General features: G+C 30.6%; 2 protein-coding genes and 1 long non-coding RNA gene across 4 annotated transcripts; 2 read left to right on the top strand and 1 right to left on the bottom strand.

Annotated features, from left to right (window-relative positions):
• Positions 1-1,313: 1,313 nt before the first annotated feature.
• On the bottom strand, positions 1,314-22,610 carry LOC118062324 (uncharacterized). The gene is made up of 3 exons (XM_035076023.2): positions 21,931-22,610; positions 3,668-3,748; positions 1,314-2,045 (listed from the first exon to the last, which is right to left on the bottom strand). Exons 1-3 carry the CDS (start codon positions 22,301-22,303, stop codon positions 1,627-1,629), a joined length of 873 nt encoding a protein of 290 aa, XP_034931914.1. The 5' UTR covers positions 22,304-22,610; the 3' UTR covers positions 1,314-1,626.
• LOC118062325 (exosome complex exonuclease RRP46 homolog) lies at positions 7,101-11,240 on the top strand. 2 transcript variants are annotated; one of them, XM_035076024.2, is made up of 8 exons: positions 7,103-7,483; positions 7,682-7,795; positions 8,303-8,403; positions 8,767-8,787; positions 9,347-9,419; positions 9,502-9,569; positions 9,955-10,087; positions 10,834-11,240. In XM_035076024.2, exons 1-8 carry the CDS (start codon positions 7,378-7,380, stop codon positions 10,947-10,949), a joined length of 732 nt encoding a protein of 243 aa, XP_034931915.1. In that variant the 5' UTR covers positions 7,103-7,377; the 3' UTR covers positions 10,950-11,240. The 2 variants fall into 2 exon arrangements, with proteins under 2 accessions (XP_034931916.1, XP_034931915.1); XM_035076025.2 differs by lacking the exon at positions 8,767-8,787 and having other exon boundaries at positions 7,101-7,483.
• On the top strand, positions 20,864-21,629 carry LOC140954933 (uncharacterized). The gene is made up of 3 exons (XR_012168587.1): positions 20,864-21,034; positions 21,249-21,386; positions 21,488-21,629. It is a non-coding gene; the product is annotated as an uncharacterized lncRNA (long non-coding RNA).
• Positions 22,611-22,613: the final 3 nt, after the last annotated feature.

Raw genomic sequence — 22,613 nt, 5'->3', positions numbered from 1 at the left:
AAAATTTGAAAATATTCCAGTTATACGACAGACTATCTACTTGTCTGCACTCCGCTGCCATAGCCTCGGCAAACTGGCAAATAAAACCAGTAAAGCAAACAATTTAAAAGTGTATTAATAATTGTTTTTTAAAATATTTTTTGTTTGAAAATATTTTTAGATAATATATTTTTTATTTTTTAAAATTTATTTTTTTAGACTAATATATTTAAACAACTCAAAAATATCAAAATATAATTTTAAATAAAAAGTATTTAAATTTTAATTAAAAAAAAATAGATTGAATCACCACACATGTACTCACAGATCATAAAACTAAAGCTGCCCAGTCCTGTTTAATCAAACCTAGTCATACAACTCATAAAACAAAAGCTCTTAAATGATATTGTCTTAAAAGCAGACATAATTAGAAGTTAACAGCGTCAACATGTTTAGAGTAATCTTAATTGAATTTAATTTAAAGATGATAATGAAATCTCATATTTAAAATCTTTTTTAATGTTAAAAATTAAATTTTAAATAAAATTTAATCTTTAAAAATACTATGCAAATAAATCAGAAATTAACCTCTCTGATTTACCATTCTAAAATAAAAAAAATTTAATGTTAAGACTATTTTTTTTTTTTCAAAATACTCATTTGCCTGTTTTTAAAAAAAAAACGTTTGAAGACATAAAATAAAAGTAATGAGAATAATATAAATTAAAATTTATTTTTTAAAAAATATATAAATTCATTTATTTATCAATTAAATATTATAAAATAAAATTAATTCCTAATAACAAGAACCCACGAAAATGCGAGTGAAACCAATCCAAGCCAAGAGGTATTCCCTTTAAAATGACACAAATGGCTCCTATTGTGCAAAGCACAAACACATTTGAATTATCATTGGTAACAAATTTGGTCAATAAAGAAGTGTTTGGTATTGTATTTTGAAAATATTTTTCAAAAAAATTAATTTTTTTTAATTTTAATTAATTTTTTTTAATATTTTTAAATTAATTTGATGTGCTGCTATCAAAAATAATTTTTTTAAAAAAATATATATATTATTTTAATATATTTTAAAATAAAAAACATTTTGAAACCGCCACCATACTCTCAAACACATTTAAAAACCAGTTCACGTCTACAATGTGATAGTGTCAAAAGAAATGTATAGTTTTTTAAAATGTTATTTTATATATATTAAAATAATATTTTTAAAAAATTATTTTCAATACCAATATTTTAAAATACAAGAATAGAAAGAAAAAAAATTCAAGTGTTTTTATTTTTAAGACACGGGCATGCTGCAATACCACCAAACATGGCCTTAATCAAATCATTAACATTAGGGGAACGTAAATGCTTGCTTTTCCATGACTTGCACCACATCAGAAGAGAAATCGCCATTGAATTATTTACAGCCTACAATCTACGATGACTACCTAAAAGGCCAAGGGCAACGAGTAGTCACATGGACGTCATCTTCAAAACTGTCACGCTCGCCATTCATCTCGTCACAGTATCCGCAACCAAACTTCTGATAGAAAATCAGTCAAGATGAGAAGATCCAGACATTCTTGATGCTGTACTTGAGAAAACCCTGAAAAAACTCACCAATGCCACTTGGCTTCAAGATCATACTCTTTGTCTGTTAGATGAAGTGCGAGTGATGTGAGGTGATTCTGAATAACTGTCAGGTTCATCTTCTTCATCAGAAGATAAGAGGGACGAACCCATCCAAGCCTTGAAACCTTCATTAACACGCCTTTCCACGTTTGGAGTGACCACCAAGGTGTTGGTTTCCAACATTTCCAGGCCCGAGTTTCGACCACCAAAATCACTCTCATCAAGAATTAGAGCAGCTTTCCTTCTTAAGAAGATGGCGGTTCCCGCGTATAAAATGACTAGCCCCCATGTTGCAAACTCGTAGCACCAAAACAAAGGCAATGAGCAACTACTCCCTAGTGTCAGGAGGCTTGAACCAAGAAACAGCGCAAGGAGACCAAAGATAATGGCAAAGACACCATTCAAAATGGATAGACAACGCACCCCACCTATATATCAAAACGACAGTTAGAAGATACTCAAATCAATTAAACAACTAGGCAGCGCCTCTATGTAACATACAGAAAAACAAAATCATGAATATGCTGAAAGGGCAAGTTAATCTTTGTTTCACTTTCCTGCAATACTATGGGAATCAGTTCAACAAAATGGGAAAATAAAAGGAAGAAGGAAAAAAACGTGTTAAGACCAGGATTGGCTTCCAGCACGCAATGTACAGAGCCAGTCGTCCATGATAAAGACTATTCAAGAAGACCAGAAATCAAAAGATGGCGGTCCCATTCTGATTAATTCTTTTAATCAATTCCAGTACGCAATGGTCTGACAAGACATCCTTATTTTATCGATTTCAGCTGCAGCCTGTCAACCTATTGTTTCTTCCATTTCTAACTTCATCAAGATTTTTGATTGCACTAATCAGTGGTAATGCAGTCAGCTGCCTCAACTTTATTTCTTGATCTCTTATAAAAAAAAAGGTATGGAGGAAGTGAAATCATTTACATCTCATAAATATATGAGCAATAGCTACAAAATAAGTTGATTTATGATGCATTACAATTTTTAAAATAAAACATCTTGATTGCATCACACTCAGTATCTGATCATGCAGGTTTCCTCAAGTCACTACTACACTCGTTAAGAAATGGACTTGCATGGAAAAAAGAAGAAAAGGAAGCCCAGATACCATTAATCTGAAAATGTCTAGATCCGACTAATTAAGGCCTTGTCCTAAGTTTTCCAATCACCAGAACTGCTGCCATCACCCAAATGTACTAAGGGGAAAGGAGTTGGCAGATCTTCTGGTGCCTAGATCACAAAGGGGAAATAATTCTCCATTTTAGCCCCCCTAATCCCTTTGGTACAAATATTAATGATCAGATATCACGGTAAAGAAAATGAAGGAATGATAGAGCTGCTGACTACAGAGGCAATCACAGAGCCTCAAGGAGCCCCCATTGCAAAGGAAACCGTGTAAAAATTCTTAAAACAAAGCAAAACCATAGGAGTTAACTGATCCCAAAATGCACTGATGCAGGAATCATCCATCACCAAAGCCTTACTAAATAACTTCAAAAACCCAATTGCCCATTTGATTGCTCATCTCCTTAGCAACCCAGTGCTGCATGAATCAGAACTTAAAAGGCATAGTGAAGCCACTAAAGAAAGCAAACCAGTATATCATATGATTTCAGGTAAAAAAGACAACTACCTCGGTTGCTAAGGAAGACAAGAGTACAAGTGATATTCTGGCAAAACTTACTAATTCCTCCCCTTTCTTACTGTGGCTCTCATGGATCAATTTTTACCTTTCATCATCAGCATTGTTGGTATGTTTGAGATCGCAATTACCAACAATGCATTAGTTACACTATTCAGAACAAGAGCAGCAGCCAACACCTCAAACACCAATAAAAAAAAAAAAACTACAAAAACAAGTGTGTAGATTTATCTGTTTCCTTCTTTTTAAGTATAATCCTAAAACCAAAATCACCAAACTTAGTCCTATAAAGAATTAAAATGGCATGTATAGACAATGTAAAACCCTTAATGATAATAATGCAACGCAAACATTTAGATTCTACATCAATGGGTCAACACAATTAAAGTATACCCCTTTTTGAAGCACAGTAATTATTTTCAACCACCTTCAAGCATCCATGTCTTGCTGGAGCAGAATAAGCAACATTCATCCCTGCACCATGCATAAAACCATGAGATTCCGGAAATCAGAGAACACAAGAAACCAACTAACCCAACCTCAAATATTCCACCCTTAACACCAAAAACAAAAGGAACACAACAAATTAATTCTCAATCCAGGGACACCCAAGTCACTAAACTATAGGAGTATTTTTTATGATCAAGTTATCCCAGGCCCATTTCTATATCAATATCAGTCCGTAAAAAATTTGATATTCCACACTTCATGTTAGTTAGTCACTTTGTCCAGGACTGACCAAGATTACACCTAATCCACTGTACCTCTCAAGTCTAAACACATAACACAACGCCAGAGATTAATAACTACAACAGACAAGAAATGGAGACATTGTTTACTCTGGTATCAATCTTTCAATTAGTTAAAAAGAAAAAATTGTTTTGAATTTTTTTATTTTTGAATTGTTTTAATATATTAATATTAAAAATTATTTTAAAATATTTCTAATAATTTTTTTTTAAAAAAAAATATTTAAAATTATTCTAAACACCCCCTTACGTGAATTATCATCATTGAATCATCGAATAACTGTAATTTCTAGAAACTGTCTAAAAAATTATGCTCGGTCAACTGAAAAAAGAAAATAAAGTAAGAAATAATAATAATAAAGAAAATTGTTTGATAGTTAAGGAAATAGACGTTTTTTTTTACTTTTAGGATTTATGAATCGTTGATTACATAGCAATATAAAAAGATTTTTCTAAACGTCTCTTTGGGATTCCAGCATAAATGAAAATTGATCAAAAATATTTTTAATAAAATTACACTAAAAATTATTTATATATATATATTATTATTTTGATATAAAAAATAAATTTTTAAAAAATAAAAAAAAATTATTTTAATGTATTTCTAAACAAAAATTATTTTAAAAAATAACTATTAATACAGTTCTAATCATTCCTTAGTTTTTTTAATTTTAGGTGAATAATGACTTTTATATAAAAATAAAACCCCACGAAGAGTGCTCTTAAATTAAATTGAGATTCGGGACAACAACGCATTAAAGTATTAAACAGATTAATTTCTATTCATAAATAACCCAATAGCGTTGACTTGAATCTTTCAACGCTGAGGGAAGGGCGAAACGAAGAGCATCATCAATAAAAAGAATAGGGCCACGAGATACCAAAAAAAATGTGGACAAATCCCAGAAGGGCAGTCATAAGGGTGTTCAAGACACGGGCAGCCCTTGCAAATGGCCTTGCCCGCCACGCTGATGGGAAGTTGCTGCCACAAAAGCAAAATATTCTAACTTCTCCAGAGAGTGAACCCAAACGGACGTGACGCCGCAGAAGTCGCAAGAGAGGTTTTTTTTTAAATAAAAATCTAATAATACGGTTAGTAGCTAATTAGCAATGAAAAACCTACTCAAAACCAATTAGTTTTTTTTTTGCTTTTTTTTAAAAAAACAATATCAATTTTTATAATTTATAAAATTAAAAAAAATGACTCTGATTAATTCAAGTCAACCAATATAACTTGGGGCTCAGAACTTGCTATGAGTTGATACTCGGGTTTGGCGTTACAAACATGTAATAGATAACTTTTAAAACTCGTGATATAGGGCATTGGAATAGAAATACCATACATGAAAAAAAAAATCAATCCTCAATAAATCAAATATTGAATGATGAAATTAGAGAAAAAAATCAATTACACAAAAAAATCTAAAATTAAAAATAAAATAAAAGAATTAGGGTGAAAATCAAAATAAAAATAAATTAAAGGTTGAGAACAATTATTTGATTGGAGGATTAAATTGAAAATAGAAAAAATTAACAAAATGACCACAAAAAATAGAACGAGCATCAAATTATAGCCTTGAAAGAGTTGAATAAGCCGGTTTTATTTTAATGAGATGATAAAAAAAAATATATGACAATGATGGTAAAAGGGTTTTTTTTAAGAAAAATAATGATGATAATCTCAAAAAAAAATCTTGGAAAGCATGTAATTGAAACAAAAAAAAGAGGACAAAAAGCGACTAAAGCAAATCCAAGGTTTCATGATAAACATGTAAACTACGTAATAAGAGGTAAGCAAACTTGGGTTAACCTTCAAAATATACGACCCTAGTGATAAGATTGGAATAACCATATAGATCACATATTTTAAACTTATCCCGACTCAATAGTTTGACCTATGACCCAGGTGATTTGAGGTCTAAACCAGGTTAAGTTTCAATAAAAATTGAGGGAGGATTAACATGATATCATTTGGGGGGGAAATTAGGTTGACCTGCAACCCAATTATCCTTAAACAAACCTATTAAAACCCCTTTGATATATATTTTTTAATGAAAATAAAAAACTTTCACAAAAGATTTAAGAAAAAAAATCAGAAATCAAAACAATATGATAGAATGGGTAAGAAAATGTGCCAAATTGAAATTGAAGGACTAAATTAAAAACAAATAAAACTTCTATAAAATATTCAAAAAGAAAAATTAGAAATCAAAAGAATAAAAATTGAAATTGAAAAGACAAGTAAAAAGGGATTGCAATTTTTTAGTAAAAGAAAAAGAAAGAATGAAAAAAAAAATCAACTGGCAACAAACCACCACACTTATGACCACATACACCATACCTAATGGAAAAAGATGTAGTGGTGCATTCAATAAGACAACACTTGTTCAGTCATCATGAGGCATTGCACCCATCACCTAAAAGGTGTGGTGCCTCACACTTACTAACTCGTAGTAAGCATACCTCATCAAATTTTTTGAATAAAAAAAATATTTAGATGAAAAGTAAAAATATTATTCTATTATGGTAGCAAATAGAAAAATACAAGGTGGCATGCCAACTTTTTTGAATAAAAAAATACTTTGATTTTTACTTTTGATTTTTTTTTTCTCATATTATCAAAGAAATATTTTTTAATAATTATTTTATTCATTTTACATGAGTTGATAAATAAGATATGGGTTAAGTGGATATAAATAGATATACTAGTTAACAAAACGAGTTTAATTTTTATTTAATAATTGAATCAAGCTAAAATTTTGATAATAAATTTTAGAAACATTGTTTTTATGATTTTTTTAGGATATTTTAATAGTATATAAGTTGCGTAGATAATATATTTTTAGATAGAATTATGTTTTTTCATGCTGGTTATTTTTTTATGTTGTTTTCGCCAAGGGTGTAAGACTTGAAATAAAAGGAGAAGATGATATGTGTGCACCATAAAATAAGGGCACCATAAAATTTCCCTATCCCTCCTTTGTCCTGGTGTAGCTTTGTTGGGCCTTTGTTCCCTCTATTTAACCGAAAAAGAAAAGGAAACTTGCCATTCAAAATCAAAACCTTCAATAACGAAAATGAGGCCGTGTTGTTTTCTTTACCCGTCCACTGGACTTGTCTTCAAACCCCAATTAAGATCCACCACCACACCTCCTCATCTAACCTAAAAGCAAAACAAATAATTCTTAAACCCAAAACCCCAAAACTCTGCATCATCCTCTACCATCTTCCAAGTTCTTATCAAATCCTGTTTCTAATTTATATTCGCTGAAACAAAGTTTCAGTCTTTTCTATATAAGGTTCTGTCATAAAAAAGGGAACTTTGTAGGGGTGCTTGTGGGAGTGAATTAAATCATGGAGACTGACAGAGACGATGGTCGTTCTCCAAGCCAATTAAGACCTCTCTCTTGCGCTCGCAATGTACTTCACCGTGCTCATGGCTCTGCCAGTTGGTCTCAAGGTACCTCCTTTTTCTAAACTATCTTTTGGGTATTGTTTTCTTATATTTTTCCTGTTCTTGTTCAACCTTTTTTTTAGGTTATCTTTATATTTTATCCAATCTGGAAAAATGGGTTGTTGGCATTTTTATTTATTTATTTTGCTTTCGGGGTGGAGAATTGCTCAGTGGGTGTTGAATATACTTGTTGATTTTATTTAGGGGATACAAAGGTTTTAGCTGCTGTTTATGGACCTAAAGCTGGCACAAAGAAGAATGAGAACCCTGAGAAGGCTTGTATTGAAGTTATTTGGAAGCCGAAGACAGGACAAATTGGTTAGTTTTTTTTATTTTTTTTGTATTTTTTTTTCTTTTTTGGGGTTCAGTTTTGTCATTGGACATTGAATGTTGTATATTGGCATGTTCATGGGTTTTGTTTTGAACAACAAAAATTACAAATTAATTCATTTGCATAGCTTGCGAGATATCAAATTTAAGACCTAGTAGTAATCTCTTTGAAAACTAAAAATCCCGACCTTTTGATATATTCTGAGCACAAACACGAGTTAGTTTGACAAGGAATACTTTTCATATTTAGCTTGGAAGAAAACCGGTGATTGTAGCATCTTATACTATTTGATGCACAGTGAATTCATTTCAACTTTGAAGCATTGTTGCTTTAACTTTTTTGCATGATGAAGCATTTCAGTTGCTACTTGCTTTGCTATGTCATTCAAGTTTAATTGTTGCTGTTTCAATTGGATTTAGTTAAACTGTGGCTCATTTGTTTGCTTATTTATTTATTTATTAAAATACTTCTGCCTATTACTACCAATTGTATAGGAAAACTGGAAAAGGAATTTGAAATGATATTGAAGAGGACTTTGCAAAGTATCTGCATTTTGACTCTCAACCCAAACACCACAACATCAATTATCGTTCAGGTCAGTGGGCTGGTGCATGGGTTGAAAATTTTATGTTTGGCAGGAGTTTAATGATTATGTTCCAAAAATTGTTGCCCACCCCTCATTGTCACCTTTCAAGTTATTACTCTTTATTTCTTATATTTGTTTCGAGTGATCTTTATGTTGTTGATGCTGCATCTTTATACGATATTAAAAAATAAAGCATTTGATAAATAAAGATAAGATGCATACATCTATTTCATGTAGCACACTTCTACATTTCATACCTAGCTAATAATTTTGTATGAATGTGTGCTTGCTTGCAATGCATTGCATGTGTCTCCTGATATTATACAGATCAGTTTCATACATCACAATAATGGAGTCATCTCTCTTTTGCAGGTTGTTAATGATGATGGTGCTGTATCCTATTTATTTGTGCTTTCTATTTGTAGGACTAGAACTGCATCCCAGCTAATTTTCCATTTCATCCTCATTTTATCTTGAATTCTTTTTATGGGATGAGCAATCTCTCGCTTTATTCATGTGAATTCATGATCCTTGTTCTATTTTTCTTTCTCTTGCTGAGCTCTCTGCCAAGAGACAACATGACTTCTTACATTTTCTTTTTACGTTTCTTTATTAAATGATCATGTGAAAAAGAAAAAGGTTCTAGCTATAATGCTTCTACTATTATACCTTCTATTGGCATGTGAAATTAGTTTATTTTACAGTGTCCTTTCTGTGGTTGGTTCATATGGCTTATAAATCCAATTTATTAACTACTGTGGGTTTTTTCTCTCCACGAAGACACACTCAGATGATGATATCATTCCTTTTTGGGATGTAGAAAAATAACTTGCAGATTCTTTAACAGATATGCAATATGCATTTGTTGGATTTAAGCAGGATGCTCTCTGTATCCTTATATTTGGTTTGAAAAATTGATATGATGCTATTTTCTTGACTGCAATCTGTGTAGCTTCTAGTCTGTGCTATAAATGCAGCATGTGCTGCCCTCGTAGATGCTGGAATTCCTATGAAACATCTTGCAGGTAATTGAAAAGTGTTTGTCATCTTCTTATGGTTTATGTTAATTTGATGTTTGGGTGACTGATGCCATACTGCCTTCCGCAGTTGCAATATGTTGTTGTTTGGCTGAAGGTGGATATGTTATATTGGATCCTACCAAGCTGGAAGAGCAGGTTAGTATAATAAATTTATTTATTATCTTAATTTTCCATCGTAAATGCAGTTATACCGGGATGTTTTAATGCTAAATTGTGTAATTCAAGGCTCATCCATCCAGGATGGAAAAGTCTTGGAATAAAGGGAGGAAAAAGCAAAGAGAAAACCGTATTTCTTCATAAGTGTCTATACAAGCCCTTGATTTATATTTCAGTTTAGGTTTCAAACTTTTAAGTAAAATACTTGGTGCAGACTACCTATGTGGACTGCAGAACTCTACTCATGGTGGAGATACAATTACTCTGCTTTATTTTTATTCTCAAATTCCCCTTGCTTATGCACTTTGTGCTTCATTTTTATTCCTAAATTCCCCTTGCTTATGCTTTTTGTGTATTTTTGTAGAAAATGAGGGGATTCGCATATTTAGTCTTCCCAAACTCTGTTGTCTCTGTTTTACCAGAAGGATTATCCCACGTAGAAGGTGAACCCATGGAACATGGAATCATCACCTCTGTTACCCATGGTGTAATGTCAGGTACACCAACTTAATCATATGATACAGACATATACGATATTTTTGAATATGTGACAAATGGAGAGGTTAGCTAGCTGAAAATCACGTTATTATCACCATGCCTCACCTACTGGTTTTACACCCCAGCTAGGGGATGTGAAATCCTTGTGCTTGTCTTTTTTAAAGTTAACTCCTAAAAAACTCAGTGCTCAGGTTCCTCTTCCTGCTTGCATGCTTCTAAATATTCTAGGAGATATCAAATACTTTGCAGTTCATTATGTTAGTCGGATGATTTTGACCTGTCTGCTGTTATACTGCTTAAGGAAGATACGTATATTCTTCTTCTGAAACAGTTGTCTTTGTCTCCTAAATCAAACAGCTTGAAGCATACAGTGCGCATTTTCTCACAAAGTTTCATTGCACTGATCCCTCCCTCTTATTGGCCTATGATTGGAGCTCATTTAGGACTTCATAAAACCTAGTATCAGTCTCCAAAAAATTGAATAATGATTTCTGATTGTTTATCTGCCAAATTCTCTCGTGATTAGGATCAATCCTGTTCCTTTCTCCTTTTATGTTAAAACCTCTCAGAGTCGGGTGAAGATAATTATTATAGGCTTCTAAAGAATTTTGGACTTCATTCTTGAAGTGTCTTTATTACACAATCCGGTCGTTCACTCATCAAAATAATATATTTTTTTTCTGCTATTTTTCTGCTTGTGGCATCTGATCTGTATAATGCTGTTCCATTTCAATTTGTACCTTAGTGGAAGAATATCTCAAATGTCTAGAACGAGGGCGTGCAGCCAGTACAAAATTGTCTGATTTTCTTAGGAGGAGCTTGCAATCACAACTTCCAAGTGACTCATCTAAAGCTGCGTAATTTCAAATATTGCTGGAAAAACTCCACAACTGTCCCATGCTTGTTTCTACTGTACTCAAAACTTATGGACCTGACACAAGGGATAACTTGTAATGTTTGTGGTGTAAACCTCATTATATGTAGTGGTTAGGGGTTTTAATGCTGCATTTAGTCTTTGTGAATCAGAATAGTTGTTTCTGTCCAAAACAAAACTTTCAGTGTGTATGTTTTATTTCATTTCGGACAAAATCCTTGGAACTTGGCAATGGAGGCATAGAGTACTAGAATATGAAAGGGGCGCAGCTTGGTAAATGGAATCGTGTGAACTTAACATGAAACGTTGTTCTGCTCCAAAGGGATGCTAGCATGCTAAGATATATTTGTTGGAGAAGTTACATCTTGTGCAATTGGTGCTTGGTTTAGGGTTTATTTTATTATTTTGAAGAAAAAAAATAGTAATCAAAAGAATAGTTTTGTTTTGTTTTGTTTTTTTTTTTATCAGCATTTCCATTAATTTTTTCCAATTTTCTAGTTGTGAGTTACAAATCATATATATATTTTTTTATAATGGATTTTAATTTTTTTTAGTTTCTAACAATTGAATATTTTTAACAATTGAGTTCTTAAAGTTTCTAACTATTGAAGTTTATGGTTTTTTCTCACCTTCAAACTTGAATCTCTGTCAATAGCTTTAATTTTTTCTCATCTATCACTAACACTTTTTGTGCAATGAATAGTTTTCTTTTTTGATAAAAAATATATTTCATATTCCAAAAATACTTTTCTTTTTTTTCTATCATATACACTGATAATTGAATCGTAGAAATCTACAAGTATTAATATACTCTTATGTATAGGAACTGTATTTGTTTTTTTACAAAGACAGGTGTATGTACATGAAGTGTTTGTTAAGTAGAACTTTAAAAGTAATTGCAAATTATTATTTGAAATTAAAATATTATGATGTAATTAAAATTTTTTTAAAAAATTGAGCACATATATTAGCAATTTAAATCAAGGAAAAAGGGAGGAAATCACAAACCAAGAAAAAATCTATAAAATTGAAAATCTTATTATGTTAGTGGATTCATTCTAACGCAACAGACGATAGCAAAATAATAAAAATTAGAGTTTTTCAAGTTTTAAAATAACAACCTCGAAAATACCTTTTAGGCTTAATTGAGGCAATTTCTTATTCTCGACTGCGATAGGCAACCAACCTTTACAAGGAACAAGACTTTCAGAGCATTCCGGCGAACTTTCAGCCCAAGCCAGCAGTGAAAATTACATCACATTCACATTTTTTCAAGAATTATACATGATTTTTTCAAAAAGCTTATTGGACTCATTCACATGTTTTTCTTGAATGCCTATCCCACATCGCATTCACTATGAATTACATCATAAAATAATCTTATCATTAAAACAAAACGTACAAATTTCTCCATCAAGCATGATGGCCCAGATCGATGAAAAGAAACAAAAGGAAAGAAAAGAGGTAACGTTGCCAAGGAAAATGGAAATGGACTATGTCACTATGAAATGATACCTCTTTTGCTGTAAAAATAAAGCATTGAAATAATAATAAAAAAAATTGTTGTTCATCTTAAGAATTTAATTTCTTTTTATTTATAAAAGTAGGTGTGATCTTAAAAAGAAAAGAAAAAAAAAGATTTCCTTTTGAATAAAATAAGATACATACTTATTTCGGGTCCCTTTTTCCATAAAACAAAGTAAAAATAATGTCTCAATTTATTGTTCTAGTTTAATTGTAACACCTAATAACAATAAAATATGCTCTCTATAATTTGTTTTTATGTCTCATTCCTTATCAACTAAACATAATATAATCTTGCATATCAATCCAAATGTAACGCAATCTCCTATTAAATCTCCTATTAAATCTCCCTTTTATATATATTTTGATAGACTCTAAAATTAATGATTATATAAATTTTTTAATAATTATATCATATTAGTAATTATAGAATTTAAACTGAATACTATAAAAAAATAAATCTCTTAATTCTAATATTTTATCACTCCCCTTTATAGATGATGGTTGCTATTTTTATTTTTTATTTTATTTTACCATGAGATAAGATAGTAACCACAACCTGTTTTAAGAATTTGCCGTGTGCACGGGTGGTCGCATAAGAGTTCAGAAACCAGAAGTCTTCGCAGGTTGTCTTTTTTTAAACAAAAGTCTTCATACGGTGTTAATTTTTTAACATAATAAAGGAGAAGGGGGTTTTAACAGTGTTTTTTTTTTCTGATCATTTTGGACGGAACCTTTACCAGGAAATGATCATTTTCTATCACATCATGCATCAACTCTTAGATCACCATAGTCATATGTATCTGAAATTTCGTCTCAAAATTTCCCAGAGCAGCCCAAATTGACCAAATCAATTATCTAGACAAGTGGAATAAGTTTGGTGTGCGCGCGCAGAGACAGAGCTAGGATTATTTGTTAGAAGAGACTAAAATTAATATAATAAAATATAATATTTATTTTAATTTATTATATATGAGTTGTAAAAAAAACCTGTATAATTTAGTTTTATTCAAATAACTTACTACAAACATATAATAATTTTTGTATAAAGTAAAAGGTTCGAAGGAATATCAAATTAAGTCAAAGCAACGAAGTTAATTTCATCTTCATAATATATTCATCACTTTAATGTCGTTGGTCTTTATACCTATCAAATATAACCATACAAAGTATATAAGAAACATTAGTTAAAGCGAAGCGTTATTTATGTAAGATAAACTTTGAAATAAAGCAAAAAATAATAAAGAATGATTCTCACTAATCAACGCGGGTTTTTTGTAAACTGAAACGCATTGGAGTTGCTTAACCATAACTTTAATATTACACATTAGAGTTGGTTCATTAGGCTGCAAATTATCAATATTTTTTTTTTTCAAAAAAAAAAATCAAATTCTTCTGATTTTGTTCATGGTTCAACCTAAAATCAAAATATATATCGTGAGAAAAAATTGATAATTTTGATGGCTCTGCTAAAAACAAAACATTAAAAAAATCCAAGTATAATAAAAATAAACCAATAAAATATATCTAATTAATTAGAAGAAGAAAAAAAGCACTATAACAAGAATTCAAAATTTTTTTGGTAAAACTAGCAGATCTGAGAAAAAAAATAAAGCAAAAATGATAGAATTATATATAAAAAACCTCATTAAATTATTAACAAACATCTCAAAACAAAACAAAAATAGATTTTAAATTTAAGTTATCTTGTTTTATTTTAATGAAAAATAAATTAATTGGTGGCTTTGCTTCAATTTTTTCCGTTAAAAAATTTTACTTGTGATTTATATTTATATTTTAATTTTTGACTGGTTACAGGATTTATTGTGCAAAGTAATGATTTTATATTTACAGGATTTATATTAGGGCTGTGTAAAATAATTTAAAGAAAATTAAATTGAAAAATCACACTTAATTATTGTAAGAAAACTCACCTTTTTAGAATAAGAAACCTCCTCCACACTTAATTACTCAATTATATATATATATATATATATATATATATATATATATATATTAAATGAAAAGAAAAGGTAAGAATCCATACTAAATCACAAGAAGAACCTCTTATTATTGTTAAAAACCTCTAATTAAATAATAATTCAAGAGTGGCTATTTAGAGTTTTTAAAACCAACAAGCCTGCACTTACCGGCTACTGCTTCTACAAGATATATATATATATATATATATATATATATATATATATATATATATATATATATATATATATAATGACGAGAGACCAAAAAATAATTGGTGTGGAAACCTTAAACTAGGCAAAGGCACTTTTGGCAAGAAATTCATAAACGAGGAATAATTCTCCATATGGGCGAAAAATAGCAGACCAGATGGGAACGACCAGTGCATTACTTCGAAGGTTCCAGTTGTTGAACTGTTGAAGAGGTTAGGGAGGACTGGCGTTAACCAAGAAAATATCTGACATGCATGCTATTTTGTTTTTCAAAGAACGTTACTAATTAGAAATCCCCTTTCAAAATCATAACTTAAGGTACTGTTTTGTTATTCTCTTATGAAAAAAAAAAAAACATAAAAATAAAGAAAACTAGGATAAAAACGATAAAAGGACAAAATTAGATTTTTTTTTTGTTTTGTCTCTATCTCAAAGATATTTTTTAGCTAATTTTTAATGTTTCTAAACAAAAAGGATAAAGAAGATGGAGACAAAACCATGTAAAGCCCCCCCTAAAGCTATCCTTTTACATATTATTTTAATTTTAATTTTACTATTTTTCAAATATATATATATATATATATATATATATAATATATATATATATATATATATAGACACACACTAAAAATACTTTTGAGTTATAAATGATGAAATTATAAATATTATACATATGTGTATGTGTATTATATCATTATTGAGGTATGTATATATTATATTACATTTTAAAAAAAATGTTTTTAATCTCAAGCTTTTCAATTTCTTTTTTAATTCTAATTATAAATAAAAAAATCCCATGCATACAAATAATTAAATACATCAAAAACTGTATGTGCCAATGAATATAAAAAATAAAATGTTAACGTGTTTATTAAATCCGTTTCATTGCAAGTAGTATAATATTTTTTTTTTGTAAAGTAAAAGAATTGATGTATAGATGTTATTAACATATTTTTTTATATCGAGTCATAAATATAATCATGAATAAAAAAGTCTACACTTACATATAGTAAAGATCATATACATTAATAAAAACATGTAAGATCTCAAGCTAATTTTTAACATGGTAAAAAATAAAACAATGTTGTAATTGTTACAGTGGAACATTATTTTCTTGATCTTTGTATAATGATTTTTTCAAAAAAAATATAAAAAAATTACAAAACAAATTAAAAAAAGATAAAGATAAGAATATAAAATAAAATAATATAAATAGGTCAGATTGATACATATTCAAAGTCAAAAAAATAATAAAATAATATTTTTTTTGTGATATTGACAGTATCGTAATCACAAAATTGAAGGAAGCCAAAGATTCATGATCTTCCAAAGAATCTTGACTGATGAGCAAGAAATTAGACTGGACAAATTCCAAATTAGCCGGCGTAGACAACATCTCAATGCACTCCCTGAAGTTACCATTAGAAGAAATTAGCCCCCGTGATCAATTTCTCTAATCTCAAATGATGCTTGACGATTTTAGTAATTAAATTAGAAAAATTTAAAAAAAAGGCTTACTTTTAGTTTTTGTTAACTGGACTTCATAAATAACAAGTCATATTTTATTCCGGAAAAAACTAGTTAAAGTGACTGTCGTACAGTAGTACAATTAATTCCAAATTAATTAGAAATTACTATACAAGGAAAGGTATATAATTAATTAACAATCAATATCATGGGACCTCTCCTTAAATATTGAGTGCTCAAAAATCAATATTATGGGACTTCTTCTTTATATGATTTTCTTAGTTAAGATCATAAATCAATTTATTTAAAAAATAATCTTGATTAACATATAAAATATATAAAAATACATATTATCATCGAATAATAATATAATAATAATAATAATAATAAAAGATCGTGGGACCGATGGATGGACCGCTGTCGTTATTTCAAATAAAAGCAGCACGGAAAATTCCAGCCTTCAACTGTTCAAAAACAGGAACCTTTGAGCAATGCATTAGTCGTTGACGGCCATCTCTCATCTGGTCTTCTATTTTGTCTTCCATATAGTGAATTCCACGTGTATGAATTTCTTTGAAAAAAAGGGTCTTCTTGATTGGTCAAATTTGGGTTTCCAGGACTCCCCATTGTTGCCCCCCCCCCCTCATTATTATTGTCTAGTTATATATACACCCCAAATTTATTCTCATTCTAATTCTTTAAATAATATTTTTTTAATATCATGAACGCGATATATTGATAAATAACCATTTTTAAGAGCTAAATCACATGAAAGAGCCTATTAACTTTTTTATTTATTTATTTACATGGGTATTTAGGTCAGCTTGCACGCACTATGACTAATTTCACGACTCACTGAATATCCTGCAAACCCAGTGATCATGTAAGGCACCGCGGGAATGACAGGCATGCACGGTGATTAATATTTCTAGTCAATCGCATAATTTAAACAAAAAAAAAATCTGCTAATTGATCTAATTAACTCCTTAATTTGATCAATTAGGGCGGTTGCCTGAGAAATTTTGAAACCGAATTTCATATATACATAGTGTGTGGTGATCACCTAATTTGATAGGAAATCATTCATCTAAGTTGAAATCAGGGACAAATTATTTTATTATTACTCCAATTGTCTTCCGAACCCACTCACTTGAAAATGATATATAATTTCCTGTAATGATGAAAATGCCCGGAGTGATATGAAAATCATCAACTACTTCACCAGCCTGGCATGGAAAACTTTTGTAAGATAAAAAATAACATTGATTGATATAGGATACACCTTATTACATCAAAGGAAAAATAAAAATTATCATAAAATATTTTATCTAAAATAAATATTTTATTTTAATTTTCATAATAAAATATATTTATTATATCCACGTGCTAAGAACTAGCACTTATCTAAACTACTATTATAATGTGTCTCTGGAAAAATTCAGGAATTAGTAAATTGGATCCTTTCTTCTTCTTCTTCTTCTTTTTTTTTTTTTTTATTTATTCATGTGGGATAATCAAATCAGCTTGTATGTGCTTCAACTAATTTTCACTAGTTCTAAAGTTAATAACCAAGTAAGCTTTCAGTGACTATCAATATTAACAACCACAAGACTCGAACTTAAAATTATAAAGGAAATAAACCCCTTGATCCTAAGCTCTTACCATTGAACAACCTACTTGCTGGTTCTTCTCTTTTTTATTCTTACTCCTTGCACATGCAATGTAGCTCATCATTGTTTAAGAAGGGAGATTGGTGGCTTGGAAGTTTTGGTTGATTTCTTCTCCGATGGTTGCTACAACTTCAAGTGAAAAGAAAAATGGATACTTGAAATTATAGTAGTTGTTATTTTTTAAAGTGCTTTTCATTTGAAAATATATTAAATAATATTTTTTATTTTTTAAAAATTATTTTTTGATATATATCAATGTATCAAAATAATCTAAAACAATTTAAAAAATATTAATTTAAAGCTAAAAAAATATAAAAAAATTAATTTTTTTTAAAAAATACAAGAACAAAAATGATCTGAAATGATCTGGTGGTGCTGCTAGAAATGAGAGGAGATTGTTGATGGCAATGCTGTGGAGAGAAAAGGGAAGATCGTGGGTTGGCATGGCTTGGTCAGTTGTGCTCTAAAAATCAGCTGAAAAGGGGGATTTAATCTTCATTGACATGCAAGTTTATCTGGGAATATCCATTAATATCATCGAACCAAGAAAATATCTGACATAGTATTTTGTTTTTCAAAGAACATTACTAATTAGAAATCCCCTTTCAAAATCATAACTTAAGGTAGTGTTTTGTTATTCTCTTATGAAAAAAAAAAATAAAAATAACTAGAATAAAAACGAGTTTAGTTGTGGAGACAACAACAAAATTGGGTTTTTTTTTTAATTATGTTATATTATTAATTGCTATTTAATTGAAATTGTTAATATATAATTAGTTAAAATATTTTATTTATAATTTTATAATTCAAATTTACAATTCAAGTTTATATTATATATCTGATGTTGTGTCAATTATTTTTTTTCTTACAATCTGATTGTAATGATGACCACTGTTGTTATTTCAAATGTTCAACAACAGGAACCTTCGAGCAATGCATTTATCGTTGACGGCCATCTCTCCTATGGTCTTCTATTTTTTCTTCCATACATGAATTCCACGTTTATGAATTTCTTGGAAAAAAGTGTCTTCCACCCCAAATTTATTCTAATTCTAATTCTTTAAATAATAATTTTTTATATAATGAATACATGTCCAGAGTTGAATTCAGTCATCTAAGTTGAATTCAGGGACTGATTATTTTATTTCTCCAATTGTCTTCCAAACCCACTTTCTTGAAAATGATAATAATTTCCTGTAATGATGGAAATGCCAGGAGTGATATGAAAATCATCAACTAGTTCATGATCAGCCTGGCATGGAAAACTTTTGTAAGATAAAAAATAACGTTGTCATTGGATTCATCTCCACGAGTTTTTTAAAATTGATATGGTAAAAATAGAAAAAATATCCGGTGGTGGTGCTGCTAGAGATGAGAGGAGGTTGTTGACGGCAAAGTGGTGGAGAGAAAAGGGAAGATGGTGGGCTAGCATGGCTTGGTCGGAACTGAGGTGTGGTGGTGTCAATTTTTTAGGTAGTTAGGTTTTTTCTTTTTCTTTTTTATTGTCAGTTAATTTGGAATTTGTTTTCTTTGCGTGTTTATATTATATGGGCTCCTCTTCAAATAGAAAAAACCTAAGCTATTAATTAGTTTAATATAATTATTTCCTTATGGAACGAGGATTTTTCTCCAATTTTTTAATTTTTGCTTGATTTTCCTTTTTTTTCCCCCTCTTCTTCTTTTCCATGACCTTCCATTATATTTTTTTTGTTCTCATTCATCTTGGTCCCCTTCTTCTTTCTTTCCTCTCACTTCACTCCCTAACTTTTTATTTTTATTTTTATTATCTATTATGTGTCACAAAATAAATAAATAAATAAATGAAAGTGCCAAAAATTACTAAATGATAGAATAATTGACTAAATTTTGTTGAATTTTTTTTTTGAAAACTTATATATTTATTTTTTGAAAAATTAAGGGTCAGAAACATGTTATGACAAACATTACCCCGCAATATTATCAGTCTAAAGATCCAGTTTAATTCCAATTTGGGAAAATGAATAGCGAGCTCATTTTTTTATGAGCAAAAGGCCCATATTTTTTTATTCCAAAGTAAGGCCTTTTCGAATCTTATTTTGTAAAATAGAACAATTTCAAGAGCTTAATTACCTAAACACCGACCACCGAAAATACATTATCAGCTAAACACCAATCTCTGTGTTGGAACCTGAAACCCTCAAACACCACCTCCTCATCTCAAACCCTAAACCTTTATTTCGATAGCTTCCCAAATACATTATCAGCTTGGTCTTTGGAAGATGTTCTTACGAGGCATAGGCAGGTGCTAGACTTATTGGGAAGAAGAAAATGAAATGTGCATGGACGACAATTTGGTTTTGCTAGAATGAATCCAAGCTGTGTGATGTGGAATCCTTGTTGACCTTTCTCAATGAATTTGAGTTACGTGAAGTGCTAGCATTTTTGGTAATTGAGTAATCGGGTTCACAATCTTCATTTTTGCTAGATTTTTTTTAATGGAGATAAAGACTCTTTAATGTTTAAATAAATATCTTTTTTTTTTTAAAATACAATAATATTATAGAGAGATATACAATAATATTATAGAGAGATGCTCCACACACACAGAGTGAAGATTGTGAATTTTTATTTTAAAAATCTTATGTTATATTTACAACCCATGAGTCTTTATTTTTTTATTAAGAGAATATTCTAAAATTTAATTTTACCTTGATAATATTTAATAATAGATAAATATCTTTTATATTTATATTAATATTTGATGTAAATATAGTAGGTTATTAAAGTATATACCTAAAAATACAAGTATAAGGATATTAAAATCTAAGACGTAAAATATAGATGAGTGAGTTTATGAAAACCAAGTACTTTTCATGTACCAGATTCAAGGGAGGTAGATCCTTCCCTTGGTGAGCCTCAGGGGCTGGGTCCCTTTTTTAGGTAAGTTGAAGGGAGGAGGATATATATTATATTGGGTGTGTACAAGGATGGATGAAGCCAGTCAACAAAAACTACTTGAATAATCTAAAATACGACCCTGAGTGCTTATAAAACCTATATTTAAGATCCGTTGTGCACAGGGAGCTAAGCTATCCTTGAAGGGAAACTAGTGGAGAGGGAGAGAGAAGGATGACATATACATCAACAATGGCTTTTCATGTGAATTGCTCTGTACAAAGTCGGCCTTCTCCCTTCGAAAACATCGTTCGTTTTAAGAATAGGTTGTCTTCTTCTTACAAGGTACTTAATCCTCCAGTCTCTCTGTCACTTAAAGGCATCTGCATCAGACGTTAATATACTTAATCCTTGTTTAATTTCACCTGTTCTATGCTTGATTAAGCAAGATTAGTGAAATATATATACTACCTGGTTCTTTCCCATGCAACTTAATGTTTTGCTTGTTAAAACTGTATTTAACCTAACCACAAATACTGTGTTTGGTTTGAGCGAGCAGCCATTATTGAAAGAGTTGCAGCAACTCCCCATGCAACTTGATGTTTCGAAAAGCATAAGAAATGCTTCTGTCAAACTCTTGGATGCATTTGTGGATTCATTATTTCAGTTTGCTGACCAGCCCGTCCTCCCTTCTCAGGTAATTAACCCGCGAGACCCTTGACTGCCTGCTCACCTCTCAAGTAGAATCAAGCATCGATGAGTCATGTTCTAATCTGCTGTTTACGTGTTTTTTTGCAGAGTAACTTTGCGCCGGTTGATGAACTGAACGAACCTCTTGCTATCACCAGCATTGAGGGCAAAGTCCCATATGATTTTCCTGAAGGTGTCTACATAAGAAACGGTCTCTTCTTGAAAAGCATTCTGTATTATCAAAGTACGCAATTGGCCATACTCCCATTATTTCCTTTTTGATACTTGATACATTTTGTTAAACAGTAACTTTAAGCATCAAAATGCACGATTACAATAACCCATTATCATTAGTTGATACACTGAAAGCTAAACCAAATTTTAAACTGATATCTGAACCATTTATTGAAGTACAGTTGCATTATATTCTATAACTAGAAGCAAATCACCATAAATTAACCAAATCCCATTGAAACCCACAATTAATAACACCCTCACTCACCTAAAAACGGAAACCAAATCTACAAAAACGAGTTAAAAAAAATGCATACCTGCAACAAGATAGGCAAGCGAAGCCAAGAAAACAATGACGGAGGGAACAAAAACAACCATCCAATAGTAATCAGCAGTCTCCTGATCCGTCAAATAAAACGCTCCAGGAAACAAATCTGAATTCCCACCATTTTTTATCGGCAATGGCTGTAATCTGTTACCGCTACAAAAGGGTCTCTTCCCACTATCGCCAGGAAACACAATTTTAAAACTCACTGTCGTCGAAACAAATATCACTAGGCATATAATTCCCACTGTAGAAATCAATAACGGTCGCTGTAATTTCGTCCATGCTTTGTCTTCTTCACGAAGACATTCGTATTCGTGTTTCGGCATGAAGGCTTGCCGTAATGCATCGCTGATTAAAGCCATTTTTTGCGATCGGTGATTTTTAGGGTTTGGGAGTGAATGGAAACAAAAAGGAAGCACGTGGATTTGGATTTAGTGAGGTTTATTATTTAATTAAGCGCTAATTAAGGTCAATTGTGTAAAAATGATGTTATTTAAGAGTCTAATTTAACGAGATTTGACGGAGATACTAGGGCAAGAGAGTGGCGTTATGGTGGTGGCGCGCTGTTGCATTAGGTGTTTTTTTAAGTTTTTTTCAGGTGTTGCGGGATTTGGCGGGGCTTCTCGTGCGGTGGCGCGTGCGATTCTAAAGTGGACGATTTGTGACTTCTTA

The sequence above is a fragment of the Populus alba genome, chromosome 18, assembly GCF_005239225.2.
Source record: "Populus alba chromosome 18, ASM523922v2, whole genome shotgun sequence".
Taxonomy (NCBI): Eukaryota; Viridiplantae; Streptophyta; class Magnoliopsida; order Malpighiales; family Salicaceae; genus Populus; species Populus alba.
This window is presented reverse-complemented; position numbering and strand designations above follow the sequence as displayed.

Coding starts and splice junctions, on each gene's coding strand:
- LOC118062325 (XM_035076024.2), top strand. CDS start 7,378: ATGGAGACTGACAGAGACGATGGTCGTTCTCCAAGCCAATTAAGACCT. Junction 8,788..9,346: donor TTGTTAATGATGATGGTGCT/GTATCCTATTTA, acceptor CAATCTGTGTAG/CTTCTAGTCTGTGCTATAAA. Junction 10,088..10,833: donor TACCCATGGTGTAATGTCAG/GTACACCAACTT, acceptor TTTGTACCTTAG/TGGAAGAATATCTCAAATGT.
- LOC118062324 (XM_035076023.2), bottom strand. CDS start 22,303: ATGGCTTTAATCAGCGATGCATTACGGCAAGCCTTCATGCCGAAACAC. Junction 3,749..21,930: donor GCTTGCCTATCTTGTTGCAG/GTATGCATTTTT, acceptor TGCATGGTGCAG/GGATGAATGTTGCTTATTCT. Junction 2,046..3,667: donor TTACTGTGCTTCAAAAAGGG/GTATACTTTAAT, acceptor TTTGATATATAG/GTGGGGTGCGTTGTCTATCC.